The 17,414-nt window shown below is 53.3% G+C and overlaps 1 protein-coding gene across 1 annotated transcript; it reads left to right on the top strand.

Annotated features, from left to right (window-relative positions):
* Positions 1-4,596: 4,596 nt before the first annotated feature.
* LOC116523650 (cyclic AMP-responsive element-binding protein 3-like) lies at positions 4,597-13,111 on the top strand. Its single transcript, XM_032238779.1, has 9 exons — positions 4,597-4,774; positions 4,849-5,086; positions 9,950-10,038; positions 10,129-10,221; positions 10,490-10,596; positions 10,695-10,763; positions 11,010-11,094; positions 11,850-11,934; positions 12,484-13,111. Exons 1-9 carry the CDS (start codon positions 4,679-4,681, stop codon positions 12,891-12,893), a joined length of 1,272 nt encoding a protein of 423 aa, XP_032094670.1. The 5' UTR covers positions 4,597-4,678; the 3' UTR covers positions 12,894-13,111.
* The last annotated feature ends 4,303 nt before the right edge of the window (positions 13,112-17,414 follow it).

Genomic DNA, 17,414 nt, shown 5'->3' on the forward strand with positions numbered 1-17,414 from the left:
AACACTGCTCTAGAGCAGTGGTCTCCAACCTTGGCAACTTTAAGACCTGTGGACTTCAACTCCCAGAGTTCCTCAGCCAGCTTTGCTTTGCTGGCTGAGGAACTCTGGGAGTTGAAGTCCACAAGTCTTAAAATTGCCAAGGTTGGAGACCACCGCTCTAGAGGTTTCACGGTTTGGTTGCTTTTAGTTGAGTGGAGAACAACGGAATGCGTCTCCTCCCCACCCCTTCTGTGCTGCTGGAGTCCGTGCCGGTGCCTGTCCTTGTGGGGAAGGGCGGAGAACCTGGGCAGGGTCTCCCGGGCTGCCCCACCAGAGCAGGCACCCACCTCCCTCCCTTGGGCAGTAGCTACAGAGGGAGGCTGCTTTGGAGGCCCCTTGACAACTCATGCCACACCCGGAGGAAGCGCTTTGGAAAAACACACCCGTGGGCAAGATGCTGATGATGTTGGATTGGATTGGATTGATTACATTTATATGCTGCCCTTTTCCCCGAAGGGGACTCAGGGCGGCTCACAATTCAGTCAGGGAAGGGGGTACAGACAGGGGATAAAAAGACGAACATAACAATACAAAATTTAAAAAACACACAACAACCATACCATTCGAGGGGGGGGGCAAAAGCTCTTTAGCCCCAGGCCTGTCGGAACAGCCAGGTTTTAAGGGCTTTGCGGAAGGTCTGGAGGGTGGTGAGGGTTCGAATCTCCACGGGGAGTTCGTTCCAGAGGGTCGGAGCAGCCACCGAGAAGGCCCTCCTCCGGGTAGTCGCCAGTCGGCATTGGCCGGTGGATGGAATTCGGAGGAGGCCTAATCTGTGGGATCTAATCGGTCTTTGGGAGGTAATTGGCAGCAGACGGTCTCTCAAGTACCCAGGTCCAATACCATGAAGGGCTTTGCTGGTGGACTGACTCAAGGCCACCAGGGAAGAGGGCCCTTAGGGGCTCTAATGGTGCTTGTCATGGGTCGGTTTTACGACCTTCAGAACCCCTTAGCTGCTCAGGCTGCCCTGCAGGGAAAGAAAACCCAAAGCTGCAGAGACAACATCACACTAAGAACCTGGGAAAGCAGTTATTGGGTGGCCCATGCGGTACTGCTCGCAAGCTGCACTGGTTTCCGGGTCCAATTCAAGGTGTTGGAAACCCTTCATGGCCCCTGGGTTCAGGGTAAACCTGATTGAGTTGGGCAGCTATAGAAATTAAGCAAAGAAGTAAAGAAATATAACCCAATGAGCCAGTCCCAACGCGAGAATGGCATCTTAGTTAATGTATTAGTCAAGTCCCCCAGATCCTCCCCATCTTCCTTTTTCTCCCTTCATCTTGGTTAACTGGATTTTAACTGAATTTTAAATGTATGCTATTGAAATTATAATTAATGAGCCGAGGTGGTGCAGTGGTTAAGGTGCAGTACTGCAGGCCACTTCAGCTGACTGTTATCTGCAGTTCGGCGGTTCAAATCTCACCGGCTCAAGGTTGACTCAGCCTTCCATCCTTCCGAGGTGGGTGAAATGGGGACCCAAGATTGTTGTTGGGGGCAATATGCTGACTCTGTAAACCGCTTAGAGGGGGCTGAAAGCCCTATGAAGCGGTATATAAATCTAACTGCTATTGCTATAAAACACGGTTATTTCGGAAGGCATTACATACAGGAGGCCTTGTTATTAAACTGGGAGAAGATTAAAAGGCAGCATTATTTAAAAATTCCAGTCTGGTTATCAACTATTGAAGCATTTTCATATTCAATAATATACAGAAAGGAACAAACAGATATGGTGAAATATTGAATGCTAAGGGTAAACTTAAATGTATGCAAGAATTAGAAGAACAAGATATAAGAATGAACTGGTTTTCATATGCTAATACATTCTAGATATGATAAAGATTTTATCTTTAGATAGAAGGTTTTCATGATAAAATGACTGATGGATAAAATTCTGACAGGTACTGATGAAAAGGTGGTTAAAAAACTAAATGGATACTTATTAGAGGTTAAACTAGAAGAAGAACAAGTTAAAAAAACTATTATTGCTTGTGGGGGGGGGGAATTTTGGTCATGGAATTGATTTAGAGAAATGGCAAAAATTATGGCCACAAAATTATAAAATGACAATGTCAACAGCATATTAAAAAAAATTGTATAAAATGTTTTACAGGTGGCACTTACCCCCAGCGAGAATAACAAGAATGTTCAAGGACAAATCAGAAAAATGTTGGAAATGTCATCAGATACCAGGTTCATATTACCATATGTGGTGGACATGAGTAAAAAGATATTGGACTAAAATCCACACTTACTTGGAAAAAATGACTCAGAAACATATAGACTTTAGCAATAGCAGTTAGACTTATATACCACTTCATAGGGCTTTCAGCCGTCTCTAAGCGGTTTACAGAGTCAGCATATCGCCCCCACAGTCTGGGTCCTCATTTCACCCACCTTGGAAGGATGGAAGGCTGAGTCAAGCTTGAGCCGGTGAGATTAGAACCTCCGAACTGCAGTCAGCTGAAGTAGCCTGTAGTGCTGCATTTAACCACTGCGCCACCTCGGCTCTGTTGCATAAACCTGAGATTATTTTATTGGGAATATTACCAGAAATATACAATAGAGACTTGAAATATTTGATTGTAAACGTGTTAACGGCAGCTAGAATTGGTCCGGAGACCAATAGGGAGCCAGTGCAGCTCGCGGAGGACAGGTGTAACATGGGCGTACCTAGGTACACCCGATATCGCTCACGCGGCTGCATTCTAAAAGTACAGTACCATGTTTACACTGCTTAGCGGCTCCATATTCCATTTTAAAACTTTCTTGTTCTAACACTGTGTCTTATAGTACATTGCAAACTAAAAAAACTGATCTGAAGCAATCAAAGAGAACAGAGCAGAGGTGAGATTCAGCAAGTTCTCACCAATTCTAGAGAACTGGTAGCGGAAATTTTGAGTAGTTTGGCAAACCGGTAAATACCACCCCCATCTATTCTCTGCCTCCTGAGTCCCAGCTGATCGGGAGGGAATAGGGATTTTGCAGTATCCTTCCCCTGCTACGCCTACTAAGCCACACCCACAGAACCGGTAGTAATAAAATTTGAATCCCACCACTCGTGTATACCAAAAGCCTACTCAATCCAATTTCATGTTTTACCACAAGAAAAAAAATAATCCACACCAGAATGACGAAAGAGAAGCCTTCTGGCCACCCTTCCCTCTGAGTCTCTGCTGGCCATCCGATCCTGCACTCCCTTCCATTTTCCTGCACAGTCACTGGTTTCTATTCCTTGTTTCAGCTTCGTTGCCCTTCTTTGAATTCACTCCCACTTCTCTTAAATGCTGTTGCCAGAGCTGAACCCATTCCTGGGCGTGGGATCTGACCAACAAAATGAAGATGATGCATTGCTCACTGCAACTAATGAAGTGTTTCTGTTGATAACTGATTAATATGTGAAGTTACAGTGGAGCCGAATGAGGGGCGCTTGTGATTGATCCTCGGAATGACAGCTGTTTCAATGTCCGCATTGTCACACAATTGCTATCCAGGCGCACCAGCGAGCCACAGTCGTGATCACCATTTGCAGCCTTCCCTGCTGGTGTTGAAAGAAACGTCCTTCTGGGTTCAGCTCCAAGTGAGGGAAAAGACACTGGAGACATGGAGGCTGCTTGGAAAGATGGTTTATTGTTGGACAGGGCCACATGGCTCGAGCCCTGAACAGAAAAGGTGATCACATGCTTCAATGTTGGTGGAGAAGAAGCGAAGGGCTGAGGGAGGGGCTTGCTAGGCTTTTTATAACCTGTTTAGTCCCACCTCTCTGTTTCCTGTTCCTGTGTAAGAAGTGTATTCTGATTGTTTGTCAGACTCCCATGGTGCCATGCAGGGGGCTACTCTCTAGGCTGTGTTTTTGAATCCAAGTATGAGTTCTCAGATGCCATGTGGAGAGTTGAGTAAAAGGCCAATATTATCGTGCCTTTCTGTAGCTGCTGCTGAAGTCTTTATTATGTAAAGTGGGCTAGCCTGGCTAGTCTTAATGGGCCTATTGACAAAGTGGGGGTGGGTAGGAAGCTACAGGCAACTATTCTGTCTTTTAAAACATGCTTCTTTTCACATCCAGAGAAACATTCTGCCTTTTCCCTTGAGCCGAGGTGGCACAGTGGTTAAATGCAGCACTGCAGGCTACTTCAGCTGACTGCAGTTCAGCAGTTCAGCTGTTCAAATCTCACTGGCTCAGGGTTGACTCAGCCTTCCATCCTTCCGAGGTGGGTGAAATGAGGACCCGGATTGTTGGGGGCGATATGCTGACTCTGTAAACCACTTAGAGAGGGCTGAATTCTGGGGAATTCTGGGAGTTGAAGTCCAGACGTCTTCAAGTGGCCAAGGTTGAGAAACACTGGACGGCCCATGACGTCAGGCCTTCAGCCCAGAGCCGCCAGGGAGCGGCCGGCGCCCACGCCCCATGACGTCAGAAGCCGCAGGATTTCCCCAGGCCCGAGTGACGGCCGCACCAGCCAGTGAGCGGCCGCGAGAGAGGCGGGACAAGAGAAATACGGGCGGAGCGCGAGGGATTTCCTGGGGTGACGTCATCTCTGCCGTGTTGGAAGGGGCGGGGCGGCACCGTCCAGCAGCCGGAGCGGCGGAGCGAGGGGCGGCGGCGGCGGCGGCGGGGCATTTGACCGGCTTCCTTTCCCGGGGCGGCATGGCCGAGCACGACCTGCTGGACTGGCTGCTGCGGGAGGAGCTTTTCCTGGGGAGCGAGCCCGAACCGGTGCCGGTGCCCTGGGGCTTCCCGCAGGTGAGCGGCGGGCCGGGCGGGCGGGCGGTGCCCTCGGCTGGCGCTGGTTGCTCCCGCTGCCTCTCGCCCCGCAGGAGGAGGAGGAGGAGCTGGAGGAGCTGCTGCGGTGCCTCTGGAGCCCCGTCGGGGAGGAATGGGACGGCTCCGGCGAGCCCTCCGGCCAGAGCAGCCTCGCCGAAGACCGGAGCCCGTCTCCCGCCGGCAGCCTCCCTGGCTCGGGCCGCCTGGAATGGGAGCACAACTACTCCTTGCCCCTGCCTGCCGCTGCGGCGCCCACGGAGCCCTCCGAGGGCGACGTGGCCATCGACCTGGGTGAGCGAGGCTGGCCGGCGTTCCGGGCTGAGCTGGGTTAGGGGTCGGGGGCTGCCGTAGGGCTGGTCCTCGGAGCGAACCTCCGGCCCTTCCTGCCGCTTCCTTGGGCCGCGTAGGGCAGTGTTTCTCAACCTTGGGGACTTTAAGTCCTGTGGACTTCAACTCCCAGAATCCCCCAGCCAGCATAGAGGAAGGGTGGGGGGCAGTGTTTCTCAACCTTGGTGACTTTAAGTCCTGTGGACTTCAACTCCCAGAATCCCCCAGCCAGCATAGAGGAAGGGTGGGGGGCAGTGTTTCTCAACCTTGGTGACTTTAAGTCCTGTGGACTTCAACTCCCAGAATCCCCCAGCCAGCATAGAGGAAGGGTGGGGGGCAGTGTTTCTCAACCTTGGTGACTTTAAGTCCTGTGGACTTCAACTCCCAGAATCCCCCAGCCAGCATAGAGGAAGGGTGGGGGGCAGTGTTTCTCAACCTTGGTGACTTTAAGTCCTGTGGACTTCAACTCCCAGAATCCCCCAGCCAGCATAGAGGAAGGGTGGGGGGCAGTGTTTCTCAACCTTGGTGACTTTAAGTCCTGTGGACTTCAACTCCCAGAATCCCCCAGCCAGCATAGAGGAAGGGTGGGGGGCAGTGTTTCTCAACCTTGGTGGCTTTAAGTCCTGGGGACTTCAATGTGGCTGGGGGATTCTGGGAGTTGAAGCCCACAGGACTTAAAGCCACCAAGGTTGAGAAACACTGGCGTAGAGGATGGAGAAATGGGGAGGGAGGGAAACAGCCGCAGCCAGCCAGAAGAGCCACCTGAGCCCCAGGCAGGCCAGGGAGAGCTGTTGCTCCGGCTCTGGTTCTCCGGCAGGGAGGGGAGAAACCGCTTTGCCACTTGCAACAGTCTGACTCCAGCGAGGTATTTGATAAAATAAACCACCACCTACTTCTTGGTAAGATAGAAGATGAGGGATAGACAGCACCGCCACCAGATGGATTGGAAACTGGCTGACCAGCCGCACTCAACCTGCAATCCTCAGTGAAACTGCAATTACAGGGAGGAGGGAAGTATGTAATGGGCTCCCTCTTAATCCCAGGTCTACTCAGTATTTTCCATCAACCATTTAGAAGAGGGGGATAGAAGGGAAAGTCTTCAAATTTGCAGATGACACCAAGCTAGGGGGAATTGCCAATACTTTAGATCAGTGTTTCTCAACCTTGGCAACTTGAAGATGTCCGGACTTCAACTCCCAGAATTCCCCAGCCAGCATTTGCTGGCTTTTGCTGGGGTTTTAGGAGTTTGTTTTCTCCTGTGTGGTTCAGCGTGGCTCTGCATGCCCTGGTATGAACTGGGCCATGGGTGACCCACACCTACACAAGGAACTATATTACAACACTGGGGAATTCTGGGACTTGAAGTCCAGACATCTTCAAGTTGCCAAGGTTGAGAAACACTGCTTTAGATGATAAGATACAGATGGATCTTGACAGACTTGAGCATTGGCCCAGTCCAGCAATACACATTTCAGTGATGAGAAAAGCAAGGTCCCGCATCTAGGCAGAGAAATCAAATGCCAGGAGGTGCTTGGCTCAACAGTAGTAACTGTGTGCAGGACGGGGGTGTCTGGGGGAGGCAGCCGTGTGCTGCAGCTGCCAAAAAAGCCAACCCAATCCTAGGCTGCATCAACAGAGGGATAATGTCAAGTGTTAGTACTGCTATATCCTGCTCTGGAAAAGCCACACCTGGAATCCTGCATCCAGTTTTGGTCCCCACAGTACAAAAAAGAGACTAGAAAGGGTGCAGAGAAGAGCAACAAAACTAGCAATAGCAATAGCAGTTCGACTTATATACCGCTTCATAGGGCTTTCAGCCCTCTCTAAGCGGTTTACAGAGTCAGCGTATCGCCCCCACAGTCTGGGTCCTCATTTCACCCACCTCGGAAGGATGGAAGGCTGAGTCAACCTTCCTTCCAATCAGGAGGAGGCTGGACCTCAATCAAGGGGTCAACAGCCTCAGGCTTGCCGGAAAAGCCAGGTTTTAATGGCTTTGCGGAAGGCCATGAGAGTGGGTAGGGCCCGGATCTCAGCGGGCAGCTCATTCCACAGGGCCGGAGCAGCAACAGAGAGGGCCCAACTCCTAGGCGTCGCCAGCCGGCATTGTCCCGCTGACGGCACCCGGAGAAGGCCCATCTTGTGCGATCTTATTGGTCTGAGGGAGGTATGTGGCAGAAGACGGTCTCGCAGATACCCGGGTCCTAGGCCATGTAGGGCTTTAAAGGTGATGACCTTGAATCGTGCTCGGAGACCAATGGGCAGCCAGTGCAGCTCGCGGAGGATAGGTGTGATATGGGTGTGCCTTGGCACACCCAGAATCGCTTGCGCGGCTGCATTCTGGATGAATTGCAGTCTCCGAACACTTTTCAGGGGCAGCCCCAAGTAGAGCGCATTGCAGTAATGTGGAAGTACTCAATGCTGCAATGCTGGAAGTTTCTCAGAAGGCAGCCATTGGTCCAGAATGGTCCAGTGTTTCCTGCTTGAGCAGGGAGTTAGACTGAAAGGTCTCCAGGGTCCCTTCCAAGGCTCTTCTTCGGGGCCTTCAGCTCCAATAGCTTGGTATTTCCGGGTATCCTCCCGGCTTTTGCAGGAGGCTCCGGAATCAGCCTCTCACCCCTCTTACCTCTGCCCTTGACTTCTGCACCTCAGGCGGCCTTCGGCCAGGCCAAAAGTCATGGGAGAATGTTTCATAAGGCCATATAGGTTGGAAAGAGGATTTGGGCCCTTCCCTCCCAAACCAGTTGCACAATAAAAAAGGGGGGGGGGGGAGAGGAGGAAGGAAGGAAGGAGAGAAGAAAGAGAAGAAAGGGGGGAAGGAAGGAGGGAAGGAAGGAGAGAAGAAAGGAGGGAAGGAAGGAGAGAAGAAAGGAGGGAAGGAAGGAGAGAAGGAAGAGGGGAAGGAAGGAGGAAAGGAAGGAGGGAAGGAAGGAGGGAAGGAAGGAGGGAAGGAAGGAGAGAGAAGAAAGGAGGGAAGGAAGGAGGGAAGGAAGGAGAGAAGGAAGAGGGGAAGGAAGGAGGGAAGGAAGGAGAGAAGAAAGGAGGGAAGGAAGGAGAGAAGAAAGGGAGGGAAGGGGGAAGGAAGGAGAGAAGAAAGGGAGGAGGGAAGGAAAGAAGAAGAAGGAGGATTGTTGTAAAATAAGATGGGTTTATGGGATGGTAAGAAAGCAACTTCAATTATATTGTCAACTGTAGGGGAGAAAAATTGTTACCAAAAAAGGGGGGGAGGGGGGCACGGATGGCTTTTTAGCGTCAAAATGTAGACATTCAGGCGTCTAGAGTTGCCAGGGGTCTGGCAAGAGGGCTGCTTGCTCCCCTATCAGGAAATGGGGGGGATGTAATTTGAGCAAAGCACCCTGGATCCAGAGAGGCTCATCTGAGGGTTTGGCCCATGAAATGCTCTGTGTGGCATCATTGTACAAAGCTTTGACTTGGGTCGGGAATTGGATTCTCAGAACTCAGCTAGCCTTATGGGGGCTTCCTATGGCTCTGTGCCCCAGCTGGCTTTCCCCCGACCCTTGGGCAAACAGCCCACACCGGCACCCCAGGCTGGGCCCATTGGCACCCATCCCCCTCCATAGCTGGCTGGTTCTTTTTATTATATATATATATATTTTATTACATAGACAACACATACACACAATAATCAAAACAAAACAAAAAACACACACACAAAAAACAACCATCATCACATCCAGCATGTCATTTGGTTACAGGTGTTTTAACATTTATCATTCTTATACATTTATTACTTCATTTAATAGGTTATAATATACAGTTTGGGTTGCTTTGTTTACCATCCCTTCCTCCTGTTATAACACCACCTTATTTTCCCTTTCTTTTCTCCCTCCCTCCCTTCTCTACTTTCTTCCTTCCTCCTCTCCTTTCCCTTCCTTCTTCCCGTACCTTTCTCCTACTCCTGCTCTTCTTCTTCCCCTTCCTACCCTCTTTCCTCCTCTTTCTCTCCTTTCCATCCTCCTCTCCTTACCTCTTTCTTTTCACCCTCTCTCCCTTCTCTACTTCCTTCCTTCCTCCTCTCCTTCCCCTTCCTTCTTCCCTTACCTCTCCCTACTCTTCCTCTTTCCCTTCCTATCCTCTCTCCTTCCTTTTCTCTCCCATCCTCCTTTCCCTTTCCTTTCTCCCTCCCTCCCTTCTCTACTTTCCTCCTTCCTCCTCTCCTTCCCCTTCCTTCTTCCCGTACCTTTCTCCTACTCCTGCTCTTCCCCTTCCTACCCTCTTTCCTCCTCTTTCTCTCCTTTCCATCCTCCTCTCCTTACCTCTTTCTTTCCACCCTCTCTCCCTCCTCTACTTCCTTCCTTCCTCCTCTCCATCCCCTTCCTTCTTCCCTTACCTCTCCCTACTCTTCCTCTTTCCCTTCCTATCCTCTCTCCTTCCTCTTTTCTCCCTTCCATCCTCCTTTCCCTTTCCTTTCTCCCTCCCTCCCTTGTCTACTTTCCTCCTTCCTCCTCTCCTTCCCCTTCCTTCTTCCCGTACCTCTCCCTTACTCCTACTCTTCCTCTTCCCCTTCCTACCCTCTCTCCTCCTCTTTCTCTCCTTTCCATCCTCCTCTCCTTACCTCTTTCTTCTTTCCCCCGTCTTCCTTTCATTCTCTCCTCCTCTCTCCCTTTCTTTTTCTATTGTTGCTGGTGTGTCTATTTTAGACACTGCTGGCTGGTTCTGTCAACAAGCCCATGTGCTGGGGCCTCCCACTAACCAGGCCTGCTCTAGCCAGCTTGGTGTCCTGTGTGAACAAGGCTGAAGTTTGCATGGGGGCAGTGGGGTGGCTGTTTCACAGTGCTGCCAGTTGCATAGCTCTCCTTCCTCTTCCAGAAATGTGGGCAGACGTGGAAACCACCGAGGGCCTCGGCCTTCCCACGGCAGCACTCTCGGCAGAGCCCCTGGTAGGAGGAGGCCTGCAGGTAAGCAGCCTGGCCAGGCCGCTCTTCTGGGAGCCCCTCAGCTTCCCAGCCCCTGAGCCTCATCAGCCACCTCCTTTTCTGCTCTTCCAGTTGGACTTCCCCCCGCTGGTCCTGACGGATGAGGAGAAGCAACTCCTGGAGAAGGAGGGCGTCACGATTCCCTCCCACCTACCCTTGACCAAGGTGGGCCCTCCTCACCTGGCCTGCGGGACATCCGGAGGCACGGGGGGGGGAGAGTGAAAACCCCCTGCCCCACTCTTGGCTCCAGGAGGGGCAGGGGGGGGCAGAGCGACCTGCTCTGCAGAGGGGCCAGCCTGGGGCTCCCTCCGGGCCGTGGGGAGAGGGCTGCGAGGGCTGGAAAAAACCCTTGGCAGGCTGGCTGAAGGGCAGGGGCTGCTCGGAGGAGGGGGAGGTCTTTGGCTGACCCCCACCCCACCCCCTGTGCTGCCAGGCGGAGGAGCGGGTCCTGAAGCGAGTCCGGAGGAAGATCCGCAACAAGCAGTCGGCCCAGGACAGCCGCCGGCGGAAGAAGCTCTACATGGACAACCTGGAGAGCAGGTGGGGATCCTGGGGAAGCCCCCTCCCCATCAGGCAGCAGGGCAGGGCATCCCTCCTCGCTTCCCCCTTCCGTCTCCCTGACCCATCTCTCTCTGCAGGGTGCTGGCCTGCACGGCGCAGAACAGCGAGCTCCAAGAGAAGGTGCAGCTGCTGCAGAAGCAGAACAGGTGAGTTGGGGCAGGGAAGGCCCCCCCTCTTCTTGAGGGTCCTGCAGGCCAACTGGGGGGGGGGCGTCCATAGCAGCCCCGGACTTCATTTGCCCACACACGCGGATCAAAGGATGGTCGAAACTGCGCCACTCAATAGGGATGCAGCCCTTGGCTGGTTCGGGGCAGGGGGCTCCCTGCTGCAGTGAGAGAGCCCCCCCCCCCCGGTGGTGCAGCTGAGGGGGAGTCAGCCATGCTCTGTTGCAGGTCCCTGCTTGAGCAGTTGAGGAAGTTACAAGCGCTTGTTCAGCACTCCTCCACCAAGACTGCTGCGGCTAGTACCTGCGTCATGGTGAGTTTCCAGGCCTCTGGCAGGCTGTCAGCATCCCTCCATTACATAATTAGGAAAGAAAGACTAAGAGACTCCATGGATTGGAAATCCAAAGTACTTTTACTAATTATAAATGGTAAGCAAGCAGTTGCCGAAGCAAAGTGTACTTAATTAGGCGCGAAAGCAATTGATATATAGAATAGCCCATTCCCCACCCCTTGGGACCATAGCCTCAGGCCAATCATAAGTCCTTCAAGTGTCAGGTGTGAGATAACTTCAAACAGGCATCACGAAGATGGAATGTCGGGGCCGTTGGTCCAGGCGGGAAGCACCCACGCATGCGTAGTCCAACCATCTAGCAATTACTAGAACATTCCTCCAGCACATCGAATAACCCCTCCCAAATACCAAACCCTCCCTCCCCGTCTCATGACAGCTGAAGCAGTAGCAAAGCAGAAGCTGACATCCGGCCGTCCCCCGGAAAAAGGCTGTCAGGCCTATAAAAAAAAAAAAAAAACGAACAGACAAACAACAAACAGAAAAAGAAGAAGGGAGGGGGTGAGAGAAAGTTAAGGCTTGTCAGGGTATGCAGCATAAAACTTCCGAAGCAGTCTGGGAGCCCGAACATGGGATTTATCAACCCATTCCGTGTGGGAGGGAGGAAAATGTTTCCAAGCACCCCTCCAGTCTGCCAGAAAGGGGAGGCGCAAGGAGGGAGGGGGCACGTTTTGGCCATGCCAGCTGCGGTCTGATGACCCTCTCTGCCTTCTGCCCAGGTGCTGCTCTTCTCCTTCTGCCTGGTCCTCCTGCCCAGCCTCTATCCCCTGGGCGGCCAGAAGCAACCGTTGGGGCAGCATGGAGGTGAGTTCCCAGGGCTGGCCCGGCCCCTGCAACCTCTTAAAGCCCCCTCGGGCTGGAGCCCCCCCACCCCCAAGCCTTTTGCAGCTCCTGCAAAGGCTGAGCAAACTCCTGGGGGCTAAAACCCCCCACAGCCTTTGGCCTCCCAGCTGCCCGGCTGGCTTCAGTCAGTGCAGAGCCAAGGTTAGCCGGTCGGAGCAGTTCGGCGCGTGGGTGGAGGAGAAGGAGGAGAGGCTTTGTTGACGTCCTTCCCTGGTCGTAAAGAGGAAAGGTCTGGTTTAAGCCAAGGGGCCTCCCAGAGTCCCCGGCAGGGATATTTTTTGTGGCCAGGGACTCGATGGCATCCCCAGAGGGACAGAGCTGGTTTGGGGCCACTTCTGATAACTTCTTTCAAACGGAGGAAAGCAGCACAAGGTTTTGGGGGGGCAGTTCATTCCAAGGGAGGAGGAGGAGGAGGAGGAGACGGGGGAAGGGGAAGCCGCCGGGGACACCCCGAGGGGGGCAACCCAGCTCCCCTGCAGTGCCGTGACTGCCCCCTTTTTTTCCTTCCAGTGTTGTCCCGAAAGCTGCGGGAGTTGCCAAGTGGGACTTCCCAGATGTTGGCTGGTGCCCCGCAGCCAGCAGAAGCGACGATGTCCCTCCCCCATCCTGGATCCCCCACGCTGCTTTCGTCAGAGAAAGCTCTGTCCCCCAAAGCCTTTGGTGCGCCAGGAAGCCTCAACGGGTCTGTGGAAGGCTCACGGAGCACCCTGGAGACCGGGCCTCCCACCTCGGCCGGCAACGGCAGCTCCTCCTCAGACTCCCCTTCTCCTGCCGTGAAGGGGCTCCTCCCGGCCCCCAAGGACCCTCCTCCAGGGAAGGAGAGGGCACTCCTGCCTGCCTCTGTTGACCAGGAGCCTGGCTGGGCAGATGGTGGTGCCCCAAGCGTCATCCTGCAGCCCCATCGCTCTGACGAGATGTGAGGACTGAGGCTGGGGGCCGCTTTGCCCGCAACGTGTAAATGCTGAGATCTGGAAGGGGAGACTCTGGACAGAGGTGGGGCAGCAGGAAAGCAGGAGGGGCTTTGCCCTGGCGGGGCTCCTCCGATTGGGGCCTCACCTCATTGGCCGGTTCCACCACAAATCCCCGGTAGACTAAAGCGCGCTCGACGAAAGCGCGTACGTGACGTCATCACAGCGCAACGAAAACGGCACGCTGTGAGCGGTAAATTTAAAATTAACGCGAAAACCTTACCCTAACCCCCCCAAACCTAACCCTAAACCTAACCCTAAGCCTAACCCTTAACCTAACCCTTAACCTAACCCTAAACCTAACCCTTAACCTAATGCTAAACCTAACGCTAACCCTTAACCTAACCCTAAACCTAACCCTAAACCTAACCCTAACGCTTAACGTAACCCTAAACCTAACCTTTAACCTAACCCTAACCCTAAACCTAAACCTAACCCTTACCTTTATGTGAATCGGCTTGCTTTAATTTTCATTTTATTTTATTTTATTTTATTTTTAATTTTATTTGTCGCGCTGCTGATGACGTCACGTACGCGCTTTGATCGGGCGCGCTTTAGTGGACCGCGGTTTTGACGGGTCACGCATTGGCCGTCCCCGGGCTCAGAAGGGCCACTGCGAGCCCCAGCAGGAGATGCTGCCCAGACTCTTTGCCCACATCCTAGTTTACCTGCCCTGCCTCTCTGGGAGCCCACTCCCACCCCCACCCCAGCTGGCATGAGGCAAGGGCGGAGGCTGGCCCACGCTGGGCCTGAAGAGGAAGGCTTGCTCTGGTCCGGCTTTGTGTGACGTTCTTGTACAGGGCAAGCAATAAATGGCTCCCCAGCGGCCTCTTGGAGAGGAACCCAGCCCCTCCTTTCCCACTGGGGGATGATGGGCCTCCTGCGTGGCCGTCTTGCTGGGCCGCCTCCAGGTCCATCCGTCCCCAGCCGCTTCCCTGGGGTGTCCCCGTCGCCACTGGGACTGTCCCCAGACTTGTGCATGGACTTCATCCCTCTCCCAGCATCGGCCTTCCGGGTCACGCAGAGAGCTGCCTTCCTTGTAATGCTCCCTTGCAGTCCCGGACCAAAGGGGTCTCGCCTGGGCTGCCCACCAGGGCTGGCTTGTGCTCCAGGCTGCAGCCAGCGGGGTCTTCCTTGCACTCTTAGGGCTTGCCTTGAGCAGTGATGGGTGGAGGGGCGCAGAAGAGGATTAAGTGGGCCTGTGAAAGGAGGGCGAGACTAACATGGAACTGAGCCTAACCCACGGCTTGGCAGAGTGAGCAACACCCCCCCCCTCCCCAGGATCTGGTCTTGGTTTCCATGGGAACTCAAAAGGGTCAGAAGTTGGTTACTGGTCTCTGCTCGGCCTTTGGAGTCTGCATGCATGGATAGCAATAGCAGTTAGACTTGTATACCGCTTCATAGGGCTTTCAGCCCTCTCTAAGCGGTTTACAGAGTCAGCATATCGCCCCCAACAACAATCCGGGTCCTCATTTCACCCACCTCGGAAGGACGGAAGGCTGAGTCAACCCTGAGCCTGGTGAGATTTGAACCGCCGAACTGCAGATAGCAGTCAGCTGAAGTAGCCTGCAGTACTGCACCCTAACCACTGTGCCACCTCGGATGGATGGATGGATAGATAGATAGATAGATAGATAGATAGATAGATAGATAGATAGATAGGGCGAGCAATAGCAGTTAGACTTGTATACCGCTTCATAGGGCTTTCAGCCCTCTCTAAGCGGTTTACAGAGTCAGCATATTGCCCCCACAGGCCTGGGATGGAGATGCCTGCCTGGGTGCCACCCACCTATACATGGTAGCTCACCCCATGGGGACCATGCATGGTCTCACCCAGCAGTAGAGAGGTAGGCTGCACGAGGGCACTTTTCTCTGCCAATCGACTCCAACCGGGACCGGCTTCAAGGTGATGCAGGCTCTACCTCCGTCCTGCTCCCGCCAGAGGTCATCCACAAAACACGACTGATGCTGCCTCTGCCCCTGCCCCATAAGCGGGCCTGAAAGCTATGAAAAGGGGCTCTGTCCACTTCACCCGGCCTCCTCTGGAGCTGTGGGACAATCGCCTGTTGTAATATAGTTCCTTCTGTAGGCGTAGCGGTCACCCGTGGCCCAGTGGATAACGGGGCATGCAGAGCCACGCTGAACCACACAGGAGAAAACAAACTCCTAAAACTCCATAACATCCTGATAGTTCATAACATAACATCCTGAGATGTGCCCTACCAATGACGCCCAGGATTTGACCATATATAGACAGAACTTCCCTGAGCAGTAGATTAGCAATTGTACTTTTACAGGCTGGTTTTAACCACATGCTATTGCTCCTCCTGCCTTTGTCCTATCTCAATAAAAGGGGCTCTCAGACCCCCAATCTGGGTCGCTCCATCCCGAGAAAGATCGTGTCCTGTCTTTTCTCCACATTGGCCTCATGGACGACCCACGGGAACATCACATCGCCTCTCCTGGATGAAAATTCTCCAGGAGGCTCCAGTGGCCTTGAGAGGAAGGTGCCAAGAACCCCCCCCCCCTTTAAGGAGAACCAGCTGTCACTTCCGGGTAGCCTTCAGCAGCCAGGAGGGGGCGCTGCTGTAATGCACAGGTGCCTCTGCTCAAACGCCCCACACACAGCTCCACTTGGTCTTCTCCAACTGCTCCTGGGAATCTCCAACAGTTGATCTGCACCTCGCTTGGTACCCAACTGAAAATGGATCCCAGCAATTTTGCCTAGCAGTGCATGGAAAATCCCTCGCCAGGGCCCTGGAGGTGAACCTCTGCCCCCCCCCCGCCCTCCCCAGGAAGCTCTGGGTCACCTCTGCCGATGGCAGGAAGAGCCAGAAACCAGAAATGTGGATGCTTTGCTGCTCTCACTGTTGCCAGGCAATCTCTCATGCTCACCTGCCTACAGGCCCCACCCTCCACAGAACACCTTCCCCCGGCTTCCCCCACTCTCTCCCAGCCCCCTCCCCCCAAATCAAATCACATGCATGGAGCACACGCCGACATCCTTTGGCCTGCAGATGTGTCCTGGGCTTCCTTGAACCTGGCCAGGCCCCTGGTGATTATGTGGAGCAATAAATGCAGGTAAAGAAGAATTCATTCCAACAGGATCAGGTTCCTCTTTCATTTTGTTGGAAGAAACGTCCTTCTGGGTTCAGCTCCAAGTGGGGAAAAAGACACTGGAGACATGGAGGCTGCTTGGAAAGATGGTTTATTGTTGGACAGGGCCACATGGCTTGAGCCCTGAACAGAAAAGGTGATCACATGCTCATATGTTGGTGGAGAAGAAGAGAAGGGCTGAGGGAGGGGCTTGCTATGCTTTTTATACCCTGTTTAGTCCCACCTCTCTGTTTCCTGTTCCTGTGTAAGAAATGTATTCTGATTGGTTGTCAGACTCCCATGGGGCCATGCAGGGGGCTACTCTCTAGGCTGTGATGAGTTCTCAGATGCCATGTGAAGAGTTGAGTAATATCCCTTCCCCCTACAGCTGCAGTGAGGAGAAGTCTTTATTATGTAAAGTGGGCTGGCCTGGCCATCTTAATGGCCCATTAGCTGGGGATGGGCAGGAAGCTACAGGCAACTATTCTGTCTTTTAAAACATGTTTCTTTTCACATCCAGAGAAATATTCTGCCTTTTCAATATTTCCTAGGATATTTCATTTTTCCGGGAGAGGGCAGGGTGATAACTTCCCACAATTTATTAAAACCTTACAATTTAAAGTGATGGAAGTGAAGGCGTTGACTTAACCCTGCAAGGATTGGAGGAGGAGACAGGCTGACTTTGCCTGGGGGGTGGGGTTGCAGGGAGGAAGAGGAAGTTGGGGGGGGGCAGCAAGTGGCTGAAATGGGCAGGTGAAGGGGCAAGCCAGCGCCAGCCTGCCTGCCCTTCCCCCAATGAGAGAGGTCGGCTCGGCTACCTCGTTGAAAGCCAAACACAGGTGAGAAGGGGGAAGGCAGAGCAGCTATGCCTGGTGGGAACCAGACAGCTACCTGGGTGGGTGGGGGGTTTGGCTAATTGGGGGGGGGAGGTTCCCCTCCCAGAAGGGCAGCTGTGTTTTCCTCTGAGTTTAGGAGCGGTTGTGTTTGGCGAGACTTCAGAAGAAGCGGGAACGGCTACTCTGGCAAGCCAAAGGCCCTTTGCTGCCCCCCCCCTCAGAATCGCCTGAATCCATGGGATGGGTGGCAAATAAATTGGGAAATAAATAGCAGTTAGACTTATATATACCGCTTCATAGGGCTTTCAGCCCTCTCTAAGCGGTTTACAGAGTCAGCATATTGCCCCCAACAACAATCCGGGTCCTCATTTCACCCACCTCGGAAGGACGGAAGGCTGAGTCAACCCTGAGCCGGTGAGATTAGAACTGCTGAACTGCAGATAACAGTCAGCTGAAGTGGCCTGCAGTACTGCACCCTAACCACTGCGCCACCTCGGCTCTTCCTCCTGTGTGGTGTTGCTTTCGGAGGTCTTTGGTTTTT

Source organism: Thamnophis elegans, unplaced genomic scaffold (genome assembly GCF_009769535.1).
Source record: "Thamnophis elegans isolate rThaEle1 unplaced genomic scaffold, rThaEle1.pri scaffold_85_arrow_ctg1, whole genome shotgun sequence".
NCBI classification, from domain to species: domain Eukaryota; kingdom Metazoa; phylum Chordata; class Lepidosauria; order Squamata; family Colubridae; genus Thamnophis; species Thamnophis elegans.